The sequence below is a fragment of the Alligator sinensis genome, unplaced genomic scaffold (assembly GCF_000455745.1).
Source record: "Alligator sinensis unplaced genomic scaffold, ASM45574v1 scaffold628_1, whole genome shotgun sequence".
In the NCBI taxonomy this organism is placed as follows: domain Eukaryota; kingdom Metazoa; phylum Chordata; order Crocodylia; family Alligatoridae; genus Alligator; species Alligator sinensis.
The window spans coordinates 2953583-2969983 of NW_005841873.1; the positions used below are offsets into that span (position 1 = coordinate 2953583).

The 16401-nt window shown below is 42.8% G+C and overlaps 1 protein-coding gene across 20 annotated transcripts in view; it reads left to right on the forward strand.

Moving 5' to 3' along the window:
* The window catches only part of RIMBP2 (RIMS binding protein 2), a 325140-nt gene that overhangs the window by 242115 nt on the left and 66624 nt on the right, over positions 1-16401 (forward strand). For 15 of the 20 annotated variants that reach the window (XM_025195741.1, XM_025195747.1, XM_025195719.1 and 12 more), the window contains 2 exons: positions 3365-3385; positions 14034-14238. In XM_025195741.1, the coding sequence (XP_025051526.1) occupies positions 3365-3385; positions 14034-14238 (226 nt within the window). The remainder of the gene's footprint in view (positions 1-3364; positions 3386-14033; positions 14239-16401) is intronic. The other 5 variants (XM_025195725.1, XM_025195777.1, XM_025195767.1 and 2 more) reach the window with 1 other exon arrangement.

Below are 16401 nucleotides of genomic sequence, written 5' to 3' on the forward strand. Positions count from 1 at the left end.
CATCCTTTGCTTGTTATTATATCAGCTCTATTCCAACCCCTCCAGTATACAGTGGTCTCTGATAGACTGTAGAATCGGTGGGGAAATACTCCTCTTCATTTTTAACTTACCTATGTGATAGAGGATGCAGTTACAGCTCAGTGGCTAGAGCACTGAACTGGAAAGCAGAAATCCTGTGTTCCCTTACTCTCTTTCTGCCTCTGTGTCTATAAGACAGAGATTGTGATACCTTTGTTTATATTCTGCTTTGAGACCTATTGAAGATGAGGGCCATTGTATTTGCATTAGTACTGCTTATATACTTTTTTCCATTGCAACAGAATCAAAGTTTCATTTACAGATAGTGGCCAGTAATGGTAAAGGAAGGACTGCCCTGGCAACACGTGTCCATCAGCCTATTTACACATCAAGAGAAGAAAAACAAAAATGGACCTACAAAATCCCCTTAATTTTTATTATAAATCAGGCTTCTTAACCATAAATCCCTTCATGTTGCCATGTTTTCCTCCATTCTTCCCTTCTTTAAAGATGAGTATAATCACAGAACTGAAAGACTTACCATTTTTATATGGGATTTTCAAAGGCATTCAGTATCATCCTAACTCTTCTCCCACTGAAATCAATGGTAAAACTTCCCCTGACTTCAGTGAGAGCCCATATAGGCTAACAGTAGCATTGTTTAAAAACCCTACTCACAACTAAGATATAGATATGGTTGGCTCAGTGTTTTCAGTAATCCATATGTTTCCAATAGGAAATGTTTTCCATACTGTAAATGCTCAAGCTAGTTAACTGCACATATTATTTAATTACCTATAGTACTTGGCAAATTTTAACTGCCACCTCTGTAAACAGATAATGGCATGTAAAATTATAAGCCAAGACTTTCCAAATGGACTAGCGATTTTGGGTGACCCACTAGAGATATCATAAAAGACCCTGATTATCAACAAGTGCTGAGCTCTCACCCTCTGCTCTCAGAGCATACTGGAAAGATTATTACATTGAAAAATGTAAATGCCTTGAATATTGAGAGATAATTCAAGTAGTCTGGCTGGCTAATTTACAGTGTGCTAATTGCCCTGTACAGACTAAGACAACATCAATCCATAAAAACTGAAAATCGATATTAGTTTAATCAGCAGCTCCTCATAGCAATGATGACCTTGGCACAGGGCATTTTCTGGGGATTAATGAGTAGCTGTGTTTATCGACCCTCGGTTGCACTTCCAGCCTTCTGTCTATTCAAGCTGGTCATTAATCCACAAGAAAGGCCTTAGTGATGCAGTCACTTACGGCTTCAGAAAATATAGTGACTTTTTTCTTGTGTAAAACATACAGAATAAGAGCCCGATCACTGCAGATTTAGCTGTTCACTTCAGCTGGAGCAGAGCTGGATCTGAGAGTGGATTAAAACCTGTCATCACTCTGGGGCCACTTACATATAAAGTTTCAGATTAAATATAGATGTCATTATTTTGTGCGTGCAACCAAATTAAATGTGCACCAAGTTATGATGCCAGATTTGAAGGTTGTTTTATCCTCCTGTTGTAAGGGCCTTTTTGTCGCCCCAGGCTAGATGCTCCGGCATGCAAAGAGGCCAGGATAAGTGGCAAGGAAAGGCAGCAGGCAATTAGAACTGATCAGGACTTTTTGGATGAATTATTTTTTGTATTTGGTCTGAAAATGCCAAAATGCTGAAGCCAAAACTTTTTTGCTGGAAAGTGTCCATTTCAATGAACCTCTTGTTTCAATTTCATTTGGGAAAAAAATGTCAATATAGTTGCAGAGTCACTGTCTGCTATTACTGATTCAAAATCAGTCGCTTTCTTTTTTTTGGCTTGATTTACCTTTTATTTCAAAATGTAAACTACCTGGAGACAATACAAATGCATTCTCAAAATCTAAGTGAAATTCCTTACAATGATCAAGATATTTTGTTTGATCAAACCTGACTTTCTTCCTTTTCTTTTCTTTTTTTTAAGATTGTAGGTTTGCAATTTCACAATTTCAAATGCTTCTTGATTTGGGATTGGGACACTTTTTCAGAATTTTCCTGGGATGGGAAAAAATGTTTTCAGCCCAGCTCCAGCAAAAGCCTGCTTGAGGTTACTTCAAGCTACTGAGCATCCCTCAGCTCCTATGTCGCTAGAAGCTGAAGGTGATCGGCACCCTAATGAGATCTGCTGCATGATCCTGTGGCAGCCAAGACATTTATTGGTTCTGTATTGTTAAAACACTTGGAGTGCTGTGAGGAAGTCCCTGTGGCAGGCATTAACAATACCTCTAAGGGAACAGTGCAATTCTGGTCCTAACTTTCCATTGTACATACTGTCCCTCCAAGTACATCAAATGCTACAAGACTGTTGACCAAAATAGCAAAATGACGCGCTAATGCAGCCAGATTTCTTTCTCTTGTTGTTCTATTTTGTTTCATACATAATGGATTGTCAATGATGAGTAGCAAACTGTTCTTTTCTGCCTTAGACCAACATGACACAAGGATGTTATGAAGTAATAACCATTTAATAATACATAAGTTCATCAGGAACATACAGTGCCCATATAAATAGATTGGCTGCAGCTACCTAGCAACTTTTCAGAGCTCGATTTGGTAAAGAATATCTTAAGAATGTCTTAACACTAAGTTCTGGGGAAAAAAAATCATCTTTAGTTCTTTTCTTTTCTCTTTTCTTTTCTTTTTTCTTTTCTTTTCTTTTTGCCATTACCTGTTCTTCCATTCATGTACTTGCCTCCTCAAGCACTGATGGAAGAAGAACCTTCTTAGTGCAATAATCACCTGTAGAAAAAGGTTGTTTCTTTTATATATTGTTTCCTCTAAAAGCTCCTTCTTCCCCAGGAAATGCTTTACTCATATGCTTTCATTATTATCATATATATTAAAATTGATTTTAACAAATATAAGATAATAATTTAATATTTGGTGGAAAGTATATGATGCAAGAGGAAATAAGTAGAAGCAAAGCAGACAAGTGATCATTTATACCTTTTGAAACCTAATCGAAGTTTCTGTTTATCTAATTTGTCTGCTATCTCCGTTTTGCGTAACCCCATTAAACCAAGTTTCTTAAGCTTTTGCTTTCTATGGCCTATTAATTTTACCATTGTTTTTATTTAACCCTTAAGATTCGAGACCTGCAGCAATATTGATTTCTGAAGTATACTGTTGTGCGGTTTGCTTTTTAATGCATGTTTTCACACGTAGTAACTGTTTCAATGTATTTTGTTTTGAAATGTTTAAAAAAAAAAAAGTGCTCAAACCTGTTTTTTATTTCTTTCTTTATTTCACATTTCTTTGTTCACTGTGTCTTGTTTGGAATCTATTGTTTTGCACTTCACCCAGAACACCTTGGACAGCATGCAGGTATTTTAGGGCATAAATTCTCCCTTCCCTGTACGTGACAGTCCTCCCCACCGTTGCATGGAATACATGCTAGAACCATTGTTATGCAAGCATGCTTGGCATTGATCTTTTTAAAACCGGGGAAGAAGGCAAGTCAAATCACTAAAGCCAGCAGTACTTTCTGCAACAGGTTATTCTTTGAACGGGGCATGATGCCAGCTCAGCTAGCAAACCTGAAGTGACGTTCTTTACGAGCATGCCCAGTAAGAATGGTTCGAGATTTTATGCACAGTTGCACCTTTCAGATTGTGTGGAGTTTGATTAAATTCAGATTGCCTTTTTTTGTTAACCCAAAAGGAATTGTTTTCCAATGCAGTTTCTTGAATATGTGTTCTCCTGAGGTGGAATTATTGAACCCTGCACCCTAAAGCAACTCCTGCTACTGGTAAAGTTAAACTGCAGATTAAAATCCTGGAAGCAGAGAACATGACTTTTGTGATAAGTCTGAATTCATACTGTCCACCTTAACTGGTCGCTCATCTCTTCTTACCTCCACCTGTTGCATACAATAGATGCCTTGATGACGTAGATGAAGTCTGCTTCGTTCTAGATTTTAGAAGATGCTTTAGATTTTAGAAAAAACCATTGTGCACTTGCACAAGAAGCTTGGTAAATAACAGGGGAAATAGTTTTTATCCAGCCTGCAGGTCACCATTTACCATACTGCCATACAGCCTGGCACAATAAGCAGTCTCTGATTTAGGGAGAACTGGAACTAGCATTTTAGGGCTGAGGTGGATTGAAAGAGTTATAGCATTGGATAAGAAATCACTCCTCTGCAGAGGGCAAGCACAACATGTAAAGGGATGGTTACGTTTTGTATCGACTTGCTGCACAGCCACACATTATTGTTGGTAAGGAACAAGGAGACACATTCGCAGGGACAGGGCTAAGTACAGACATTTGGGGAGGTAAAATTGGTTTTAGAATGGCCTCCCAATTTAAATTCAGCTCATCCCAGTGCTGACCTTACACTTACAGATCTGGTCTCAGTGATCGGCAATCAGGCTAAACCTGTAACCATACAGAAGTTCCACATACACAAACCGGTCTAAAAATTGCAGAACCTGGTTTAAGATAAATCTGGATCTATGTAGTATCAAACTCATTTGATGTAGATCAAACTGGTGCATGAAACTTTTGTACATTTTTCCTGTGCAGCCTTAGGGCTGGGAAAACCCAGCCACTGGTCCCAGCCCCAGGGTTGTTCTTTTCACCCCCTCCCCACCAGGCTATTTTTTGCCCCCACAACCAGCCAGTCTGAATCCCCATCCCACAAGCTGCTTTGGGTGCAGCTGCTTTTATCGGCTTTCACCAGAGCCAAGCAAGTAAGTCTTGGTGGGGAGAGGGGCGAGAGGGGTCAGGGTGTAGGTTCACTGGGTGGGACCCCACACCACCCATGGGTTGTGCCTGCCTCCTCACCCCACCCACAGGTTGTGCCTGCCCTCCATCCCCTGGTGGACCCCTAACCCCCCCACTACCCTCCCCCCATCTTGACTTACGGGATATCAGTCGGTCATTTTGAATCGATTTAACCGTCCCTTAATGCCCCCGAATGTCTGTACTTAGCCATGGGGACTTTAACAAGTAGCTACTCTTGGAACTGCCCAGCATGACTCTTTCCATGCAGAACTGAACTGGGCACCCAGGGCCTCTAGGTCTGCAAACCTTTAGGCCTGCCCTGGCATGTGAATAAAAAGTGAGAATCCAAGCTCATTCCACTCATCAATGCCAGAGGTAGGAGGGGGGAGCTGAGGGGAGCTCTACCCTGCCCTTACCATGCAACATAATGCTCAAGGTGTATAGGCAAGCAGCCTCTTGGCTTACAAGCATCTCACATTGGATCCTATTTGAATTCCCCAGCTTCAGCCAAAGCTCTCAAATCTGAGGCCAGTAGAACGTAAAACCCTAAACTGGACCTGAGTGGCGAAAAATTCCCTTTCCCACCTTTTGTCAGTTTTGGCTTATTGGGAAATAAATCCATCCAGATCTCAAATAAAATATAGCCGACAGCATGGGTCCTAGAGGAGGGCTGGGAAGGATGGAGGTGGAATAAAGCCCAAATGACTGCAATCCAGCAGTGTGGGGGAGGCTCTCCTTCTACCCCCGGGGGCTGCGAGATTCTGTCTTCCTTGCACAATTTAACAAGCACAGGTGGGACTTTGTTGTTGAAATTTTTAACTTTTGTTTTAATCAGAGGTTTTCTGTTTGTTAAACTTTCATCGAACTTGAGTGGAAACTGGTTTCACATTTGGGCTCCTGTCTCAAGCGATGACCCTTTTCAGCAACGTTTTTCTGGTGAAAGATGTCCTCCCCTTTTGTTCTTTCACATTTGCTGGGCTGAACAAAATGTCTGGAGTGTTCTTGTAACTTAGACACGTGAACTGACCTTCTTCAGTTCTTCAAGGTAAGTAGCTTCTTACCTTGGTGCTCTAGAAGGTGGTGGTCTGATTCAAGTCCCATTGACGTCGATGGAAAGATTCTCATTGATTTCAATGGGAGGTGGACCAACCCTCTGTGCTGAGGGCTCACACTTAAATAGCTATTAGTCCTTAGGTAGGTACTCTGGATGGGATTGATTTTTATCCTATGAGCTTAAATCCTTATGCAGTAAAATAAGACGGTACTTCCTGTATAAAACACATAGTCTGTGTTTCCACAAACTATGAATAGTGCAATAGCTTGTAATGGCTTATGTCTAACCAATTTTTGCCCTTCAAGCTAGCATAGTAGAGTGCAAAAAACTAACATTGAAGCTGATGGAAGATACGTGTTGCTTTATACTACAAAAAAACCTTTAAACAGATTTTCCAATTGGAGCAAGCTTGAAATAAGAGTGCATTTTTCATTTATATAAAAATGGATTAGGCTGCTGGGGACTCCGTATATTTATATTTGTTGTTAATTCACCATATTTGCAATGAGTTTCTCCATCATACTCCAATTTCAGTTTTATCCTCTGAAGGAGATCAGAAGATCCTTTCTTTCTCTTTACTGAACATTCATGCCTTCTGAGGCTTACCCATACCTCAACATCTTTATGACTTGCTAATCACTAATTATACTATAGGAGGATTATTTATAAAACTACTGTTATTGATGAAAATATAAAAACAATATTTTATATATATATATATGCTTCACTTGCTTCACTTGACATATGAATCAGCTAAAAATAGAGTCTGTTAGCTGCTGGCTTGTACACCTTCCCTGTTCTCTCAGGGTTAAGGGCATCTGTACTTACACTTATGAAACAAATTAGAAAGCAACCTGTCTTGAAGGGTAGCTTACAAAGATCCTCATGTCTTCCTACTCTTGACCAAAGCCTACCCTGTTTTTAAGAACTAGACACCTAAATGAAGCAGCCAATTTTTTTGAAAGTGCTGAGCGTTTCGCTGGCTGTGTTATTTTCACTTTTTCAAACCTGGTCATTTCATTTAAGTGCTCAAGTGAAAGCATATCAAACTGTTTTGAAAAGGTGGCCCCTGGGCAATGGATGCAGATAGTGGAGGCAGTTGCAACACATCACATCTTGGAAGGTGGTCTCAGCTTCTGCAGTTACTCAGTGGCTGCGTCTACATGAGAGGCGGACTGCACTGTAACCACCGGTGTTAGTGCGCGGTGCTGTCGCCGCATGGGGTTTTTTTCAGACATTATTGCACAGTGGCAACGAGCTACTGCACAGTAGAGGTACATCACGGTTAGTGCCTGCCAGTGCTACCACTCGCTAGTGATGAGCTACTGTGCAGTAGCATCTTATGTAGACGCGCCCAATGAGATGCAGTAATCTGAAGACAGAATTTGATAAGAAACAATGGGTGCATCTACATGTGCGCTTTACTGTAGGTGGACTAATTAGCTCTGCAGTAAAGCGTCAGTGTCTACACAAACACCAATATTAGGGGACAGTTAATTAATTAACCCCACTGGAAGATAGTACTGTCAGAGATGGTACTATTTTATACTGGAGTTATTAACTGTGGTGAAACATGCATGTAAATGCTGACAAAGGCATAAATTGCTCCCTGCCAGCCCAGGCACCACGGGGCCAAAGTCCTGCCTACTGCCTAACCACATGGCTCTGCACTTTGGGCACTCTTGTGCCCCAGCCAGACCCTCCACCAGCCGACACTGTCACCTGGAGCCCAGGACTGACCCCCTGAGCCTGCTGCCAGCCTGGGGCTGCTCCGCCGTGGCTCAGTGCTGCTGTCCCAGACACGCTTGCAGATGCTACGCCTGGGAGCAGTTAACTCCGGCTTGAACTTTTCCAGAGTTTATTCCATTGCCTTAATAGCACATGTAGATACACCTAGTATGTATGAGAAATCTTCCAAGCTCTGGGTACAAATGGTGACTGCACTGTAAACAGCAAAGGAAAGGTTGAAAGAGCTCATGGAAATCATATCACTGGGTCTTTATTTTTTTGTATTATTAATCCCTACATCCTTAGTGGAAGTTTTCCTTGCCACTGTCTCTGTCCCTGGCCACTTTGTCAAATGAAAAATCCTTTGAAGATCAAAAGTGCTGTATGAGGCACTAAATATCCTTTTCTTATCACCGCGCACTTTAGGATTCCAGCCAAATGTTTGCTATGCTGTAGGTGCCTTTTCTATTCGGTAGGTTATGTAAAAACTGATTTATCAATAGGGAATATGTCCAGTTTAGTCATACCTGTATTGGAGTTTTCTATAGCTCCTATCCTTTCTTAGGTAAAACAGATCTTTCTGCCAAGGGAATTTTAGGGTCATTTCCTTCGACAGCTTCTCTCTCCCTGGTAGAGAAGGCTTTCTTTTTGCTTTTATTTTTTTTTCTTTCCCTCATCTATGAATTTTGTGGGCTAGGGAGAGTTTTACAAAAAAACAAAAAGTATATCCTGCAATACGTCTGAAGTTGATAAGACTCTGAGATTTGGAAATGATTTCTACAGTTCAGCTCTCCTCAACCCAAAACAATTTGTCTCCAGTTTTCTCACAATCCTGTGAGCTGTACGCTGCAAAAGGAGCACAGTTCTTCGAGAGATGCATGTTCAGATGTTACTGATGCATCTGGGTCCTGACCTGCTGCTGGCACTGAGGATCAGAGCCAAAGCTTAGAAAGAGCAATGAATAGCGCCGGGAGCAAGTGGAAGGAGCAGTTTGCAGAGCTGAGCTGGGCATCACATTTTACCTGGGTTGCAGCCTCAACCTTGTTGCCCTCTTTGGATTCGGACACAAGGCATTTCACAATGACACATGCAAGCAGGAGATGTAAAGTTTCCTAGTAAGACATTTTTCATCACTGCTGTTCTTCTAAGCCAAGTGTTTTATTGCACAGGAAGGAATTGGAAAAGGGCACCGAGGGCTAAGTCTCTCCTTCAGCCTTACCTGGATGGGGCTTGAGCCAGCTTCTCTTAATTCAGGTTTCTTCTAGGCTGGGTGACATTCTAGTAACAGTGTTGGTTATATCTGGGGAAAATTGGATAAGCAACTGGGCGTCTTCTGTGTATTGTTGGAAGCAGTATTTGTGGCACCACAATACATTGAGAGGGCTCTTTTTGACATTGAAGAGATCAAAGGACAGGGTTGTTCCCAGGGGATCTCTGCAAGAGATGGTTCTTGAGGTAGAGGCAAAGTTGCCAGATACCACCGTCTTCGGTCCTGTTGGAGAAAAATGCCTGATGGTGCTGCACCTTCCGTGATGGACATTGTCTACCCACAGGTCAGCAGTAGCACGTGCCTTGCTGCATTGTGTGTGCATAGAGGCCAAGTAATACAAGTTGCTAGATGTGGCTTCCCCCCTTGGCCGTAACAAGTTTGTCTTTTAGTGCCACTAGGGCTGCCCCCGGGCTGTGCAGCCACGTGAAGTGTAAGTGGGAAGTATCCGCTATCCAGGCCGCTGGCAAAAGCCACTTGTTGTTGGACCTTGGTGGCCAGTGGCCACTACTCTCAATGCTTTTATCTAGGAAATGGGAGGGTATTGTGGTAACCAGAGAGCGGCTAAATATGTTAATTGGTCTATTGCTGGCAGGTGTGCTTCTCTAAAAAAAGTGTAGGTGGTTTCTTATGGCACTGGACACAGTTCTAAAAATGTAATTATTCCTGTGTAGCTCTACGATATTATTTGAAATACATCAACGGGTTTGTAGAGAACCACAGGACACGTTCCTGTCTTGAGAATGCCACAGCTGAGCCCTTCATTTCAGTGAGCGCTGCAGTGAGCTTTGACATTTAGCAGCCTTTACTTAGACATTTTATTTAGCTTTGGAAGAGCAAAAGAATTAGATTAAAATCAGATCATTGTAAATTTTATCTGCACAGCTTTTCAGCATACAGTAGAAACCATCAGGGCAACAAAAGCACTTTTTGTTCATGAGACTGTTATCTCAATCTGTATTTGTATAAGTTCTGCAATCAGAATAGCCACAGTGCTGTTTAAAGCAGGTCTGACCCCAGTGTCTTGTCATCTGGCCTGTGGGGCTCCCCACCGATCTGCAGGGCAGCCCCATAGGCCATAGCCCCATGTGCTAGATCCGGTACGGGCTCCAATTTTGCTGCGTGGATGCCAGGCAGGGGCAATTAAGGGCTCCTGGAGCCTGATCCTTGCCAGGAAGAGGTGGTGCAGGGTCCTGGGGCCCGTTCCAGCCCATGGACCAGCTCTACATCATTTATCTGTCTTGTGGGGCCAAACCTGTGAGCAGCACTGGTTTAAAACCATCTTTGCATGTGCTATGAACAGTCATTTTTTTCCATAATTTTTCTCCTAAATCAAGGCATATTTAAAAATATGAATACATTTTAAAGGCAGTGACAAGAAAACAGTGTTTCTGCTTTTTAGCGATGTTTCAGTTTTGAGTCTCAGTTTCCCAGTGGTCAATCAGATCTATCATTTTCTAAAGGTCTCCTTTAATTCCTACAAATCTTTTGTAATTGGGATGAAATTCCTCCTGGTATAGAAAGCCAGGAAACATTCTTTGCAACATGACAGTCCTTTTAAATAGGATTTGGCTGCTGCAAAGAACTCCTGGCTTTCTGGGCTGGAATGAGTGTGACTTTTAACATTTAATAGTCAAAAGAGCAGTTGCTTAAAGTTAGGAGCTTTGCAAGCATGCAGAGTTGTGAGTTCTTGGTTTTGTTGTAGGTCTCTCCGTTTTTTTGCCTTAAAACTCCAGCTTTGTATAAATATCAGAATTTTGAACCACACACACTTCTAGTTCTCCTGGTTGTAGAGAGGAGACTCATAATGGCTCTAACCCCAATGTGCAAATAAGAATCTCCCCATAGTCATTATTTGTTTAAAAAAACCCAAACCTTGCCTTTTTTGTGTCAGTCTCATGATTTTTGGGGACTAGCTCACGCAAGCTGAGAAGCTCAGAATCTTTCTCACATCATATTGGGATAGCCGACTGCAAAACTCTTCCCTGGAAGGACTGGGTTTCTAACGATCTAAATCATTTTACTGCTGTGGTCCATATGCTTTCTGTTTAAATTGTACGTAAAAGCCTTGTTGCCAGTTATCAACTAGTTGCTAATGAGCAGCAAAGTAACACAACAAAAAGGCTTATGTGGGGAGCCAACAGTGGGAGAATAAAGAACAAAAAGCAGTCACTTAGTATAAAACTCACACCATCTCTGTTCTGTCAAATTGTTCTCTCCTACTCAGTTTCGGGTACGAACGTCAGCCAAACATGTTCAGGTCTCTATAACAAATTGAATTTGATTTGCATATTATGAATTTGAAGAGATTGACTAAACTTTGCAAATGTATTGCATTCTTTCAAAATATTTTATTACAAAACAACTGAGTATTCCATTCAATACTGGGAACTTAGGATATGTATATGCATGTGTTATTCTGGGGTGCATGTGGAAAAGACAAGAGATCGTTTTAAATTACTTGGGTTTACAGTGATTGGGGTGCTGGAATGCGTTGCATCACTTTTCCATAAGCCATATGGTTGTTTTTGTCACAGTGAGGCATATGGATGTCATACAGCTATGGTTTCATGCAGAGATTTGCAGTATTCTTTGTGCAATATGTGGAAAATTCTACTTTTCCAAAAAAAAAAAAAAAATCCAGTATAGTTGAATGGGGAAATAAAATAAGTCTAATTCCTATCTAGCTCCTCTTATTAATACAGCTGTTTTACTAGGAGTGTAGAGGGCAGAGGGGTTAAATGTAGGAAAAGAATGGTTTCAGGATAAAATATGAGAGTAGGAAATAATGTATCAGATTCTGGTAGAGCTGCCCCAGGTGAATGCTGGGATCCCTGGGCCTGTGCTGACCCTCTGCACTTTGCATTTAGTGCAAGCGCATCCTTTTCCTGAGCTCCAGCCCCATGGATATTCTGGATTTACATTCACTTCTTCAGGGATGGACGATGTTTTAAGCATACGCACTGTTGATTTTGCTATCGCAATGAATCTAGCAATCAGGAAACCACGTGCATTTTCCCCATCTTTCTGAGCAATCTTTGTGTTTAGGTCAGAGCCCTCTGAAGAGTCCAGGATCTCTCTGATAGATGTGCTTTCTCCTCTGAATTGGAGAGAATTTGCCTGTCTCCGTTACAAGTAGTTTCCATTTTTCTCTGTTGGTGCCCTGGGTTATAAAAGTGCTTTCCTATTTCTTTTCCGTATCCAAATTCCCCGTGCTTCTGTGAGTCGCTCCTGGTATAATATGCCAGAGTTTTTCAGAGCGTGTTTTCTCTGCACAGTTAATTCAGACTCTTCCCTGGGTTTTAGCTCAAACCACCCTGTGTTGCATACAAAACATCTTCTGGCCCAGGTTTGGAGGTATTTTAAGCCAAGCCTCACGGGCCTGCCTATCTGAGGTTGAAGATTAGAAGCGAGATGCTGCTTTCATTTGGACTAGAATGAACTAATTTAAAGTGAGGATACCAGCAAAATCAGGCAAGTGCTGATAATCCTTCAGTGCTCCTTTCACCAGTCCACCCAAAAGACAGGCAAAGTCATTTGCTATTGACTTGATTGGAGAAGAAGCCCAGAGCATCTCAGCACAAAGATGTGCCTCTCGACACACGTGGCCAAGGGCAGAATGAATGGGTACATTAATGCTGGTGTAGCTTTGCTGTGGGAATACCTATACCTGTACTTTGGGTAGGCTAACCTAGATGCCAGTCACCCAAGTTAAATGTGCAGTGAAAACCGGTTCCAACTTTTAGACCCAGTGGGCACATTTACACGTGCTATTCAGGTGATTGAATAAACTCTGGTGCAATTCACACTGGAGTTCATTGCTCCCAGGTGCACCATTTGCACGTGCACTCTGGACCATAGCACGTTAAGCTGGGGTAGAGCAGCTGGCAGGGGGCCCTGGAGGTCTGCCTGCCAGCCCAGGACTGCTCTGCCCTAGTTCAATGTGCTGTGGAGGGGCTTGCTGGGGCACTAGAGTGCTTCAGTAAGGGGGTAGCCAGCAAGCAGCCCCTGCACTGAAGCACCCTCGTGTCCCAGCCAGCCCCATCAGCTTCTACACATGCATTGCGGTAGAGTAAATAACTCTGCCATAGGATAGTACTTGTGCTTGGCAGTACTATCTTACATTGGAGTTAATTCATTTACTCCAGCCTAATGGCACCGCACATGAAGACAGTGATGTTTTACTGAGGGGCTCATTAGGCTACTCCACAGTAAACAGCTCATGTAGACACACCTAGTATGTGAGACATTTCTACTCCCCAGGCCCCTACCTCCTACAGCACAATTGGAGATAACTGGCTTCACTTGAATGGAGAGCCATCCAGGTACAGTGACCCTCCACTGTACTTGGTTTCAAAGAGACCTGGCACTGCGCTGGCAACACAGGTCTTACTGCACATGCACGGAGAGGTTTGGTGATGCAGCAGTTGCATCATCTCGACCAGAATTCATAAGTTTGTCCATCAGCAGAGTCCCCAAATTGTCATGGAGTCATACCATGTAATTTCTGCTATGTCACAGCTCAGTGCCTCGAAATTAAAACAGTCGGGAACAGTCTGACAACAACAAACTGTTTGTGTCGCTCACGCTTGTGAGTAGTCCTCTGTTGGCTGTTATCCAGATTACTTCTGGACAGTTTGGCGTATCCAGTGGTGTATGTTAATTCTGAAACTGAATCCAGCCAACAGCGAGGCCCACATTCTGCATGAACCATGGCTTTTTCCTTTATAAACATTAGTCTTGTAGTTAAGTAAACTGTGACTTAACAGCTAGGGATGGGCAAACTCAGAATGGGATGCAGGGTTGGGTTGGGTTTGGTTTGGAGAAGTACCCAGGAGCTTGGCTGCTTTTCCAAATCAGCAATGCTTGATTGAAAATTTTCCTAGGAACAGGATTTCCCTTGCTAGTTTTCTAGCAGCGCCTCTTCTGCCTCCCCCCTGGAGATACTGTGAGAGCAAGCTTTATCTTAGTTGGAAATTCAGAATGAAAAAAAATGCTTAATTGGATATTAAAGAACCCCCAAAAGATTTGGCTGTAAATATCTGAGAGCATTCAGGAGTGAAGGGCAGAACAGGGGACTTTCTTATTAATTCAAGTCAGTTTGCCCATCCCTACTTCTTGGTTATTTTGAGGCACTGACTTGACCATAGCTCTCTGTTACCCTACTGAGATGCATCTCCTCTGTTTTGGTTGTGCAGGCCAAAGTTCGAGAGCTAGAGGAGAAATGCCGGACACAGAGCGAACAATTTAACCTCCTTTCCAAGGAACTGGAGAAATTTCGGCAGCAAGCTGGGAAGATCGATCTCCTGAGCAGTAACTCGGTGGCATCCTCAGACCTCCCTGGCTCCCCTAGTAAATCTCTGTCCCAGTTAATGAATGGAATAGCCAACTCCATAGGCAAAGGTAAGAACAGGCACTTTTATTTAGTGAATTCGGAGTTAGAATGAACCCTCTCATGAACACAACACACTGAAGACTCTGGTTTCCTTATGTAATTGTGAGGACAGAGTTTGGCCTTGACTCTGCTCTGTTACCTGATGCCTACCTCAGTAGAGTTCATCTGACTTCACTGGAGCTCTGGAGACAGCTGAGAGCAGGCTTTGCTCTAATGATTGTCCTTCGTTGTTTTTGCCATGAGAGCCTGTCCTGAAGATCAGACATTCAAAGTGGTTGAGATCCTAATATGGATCCCCCTTTGTGTAATGAGTGCCTGAGGAGTCACGTGGGGGAGCAAATAAATGTTCTCTGGATACAAAAGGTCCTCTACTTGAGCTAAAGGAATGGGCTTGTTATCTTGGAGGTAGCAAGAGCTTACGAGAGGCCTAAGACCCAGGGGCAGATCCAGTTTTGGATCATGTCACAGGAGCAGTCAGGGATTTTTTTTTTTACGTCCCTGAAGCGGGTAAGTGCAGGACCAGGTTAATGCATAGGCAAGCTAGGCACATGCCTGGGGCTCTACGTGAAGAAGGAGCCCAGTTGTGCTTATTTTACATATTCTAATTATTGAGTGAAAAAAAGTAAGGACGCACGAGTTTTTGTCTAGGGCTCACTAAAGGGTTCATCTGGCCATGGGTAAGAGTTTTCCCCCTTCCCCTTCCATGCTCAGCTGCATGTCCCCTCCCATTCCTCCCTCCCCTGCCCATTGCTGCTGCTGTCCCTGGGCCAGGGGGAGCTCCAAAGGCAGTCCTGTCCCACTACAGGCAAGTTGCATGGGGAGCTTGGCTCTGCTGGGGACAGTAGCAGTGGCAGGTGGGTTCCTCCTTCTTGCTCAGTTCTCCTGGGTGTTTGTGGCCAGCCTGGCAGCAGGCAGAGGGAGATCTCTTGCCCCTACCACTGTCCCCAGCTAAGCTAAGGTGCCTATGCAGCCCTGGAGCTCCCCTTGTCCTTGGGTTAGCCAGGGACAGCAGCAGTGGTGATCGGGGAAGGGGAGAGAAGTGCTGCTGAGCCTGGAGGGCTAGGGAGGGGGTGGCAAGAGGAAATGGGGGGGCTGGGTTCTTACCTGCTTCAGGGACTTAAAAAAAGTCTGCGATTGCTGTTCCCACAGCATGGTCTGCCAGCCCCGCAGCGCCGGTCTTTGCTCCCTCACCCACCTTTACAAAATCCTAGATCTGCCTATATTAAGACTTTTATAATGAATTGGCTTCAGTTACATCTGCTTCCTCCTTTTTTTGCTCTAAAATCTACTTTTAGAGATATTTATGTGGGAAAAGCTCCGTGGAAAATGTTGTGAAAAATTAAAATATTTTTTGTCGTAGTCAAACTTTCAGGGGAAAATTTAGACTTTCCTTCAGAAAATCTGCAAACCTGAGAACTTTGGGGATTTGAGGTTTTTATTTGCCCATGGAAACAAAAATTTTGGACAAAAGCAGGCGCTTTACACACAGTTGCTTATTTAGTCAAACTTGATTTTTTCATTAGAAAAGAAGTTTTAATGGAACATTTTTGAGTAGCCTTCTATGCAGGACACTTCCAACGGCTTTAATTTTTTTCCTTGAAATATTGATGATAACTTGACAGAATATAGTCAGTATAGTGTCTGGTGACCAGTATACCTCACTATACTAACCAGTAGAGTAGTGCATCTAAGCTACAGGGGACTGTGAGTGGAAACAAGTTTTATTTCAGTTTTAAGAGTGTAAAAAATGAGGTATAAAAATAATTGAATTTCAAAATATATTGAATCTACGTTTTAATATCCTCTCTGCCCACCTTGTTTTCTCTTCTGACTCTGTTTCCGATGGAATTGCATTGAACTTTTGCCAGGTCTTCTCCTTTGCCAAAGGCAACTGCTCCTTCCAGCTAGCTGAGGTTGTTCACTGCTCCTTACGCCCAAGTAATTTTAAAAGGTCAAGGCAGTATCAGTGGTCAGGAGGTTACTTGGGGATGCGTGGAAGGAATCCAGAATGTAAATCACACTTTTGATGTCTTGTAGAAGTCTGAGTGTCAGCAGTGATGAGAGTGGTGATGTGTGTATAGCGTCTAGTACAGTACATCTCTTTGTGTCAAAAGGGCCTGTAGGTGGTATGGTAGGACATAGGATAATTAAACATTAAACACAATCTGCAA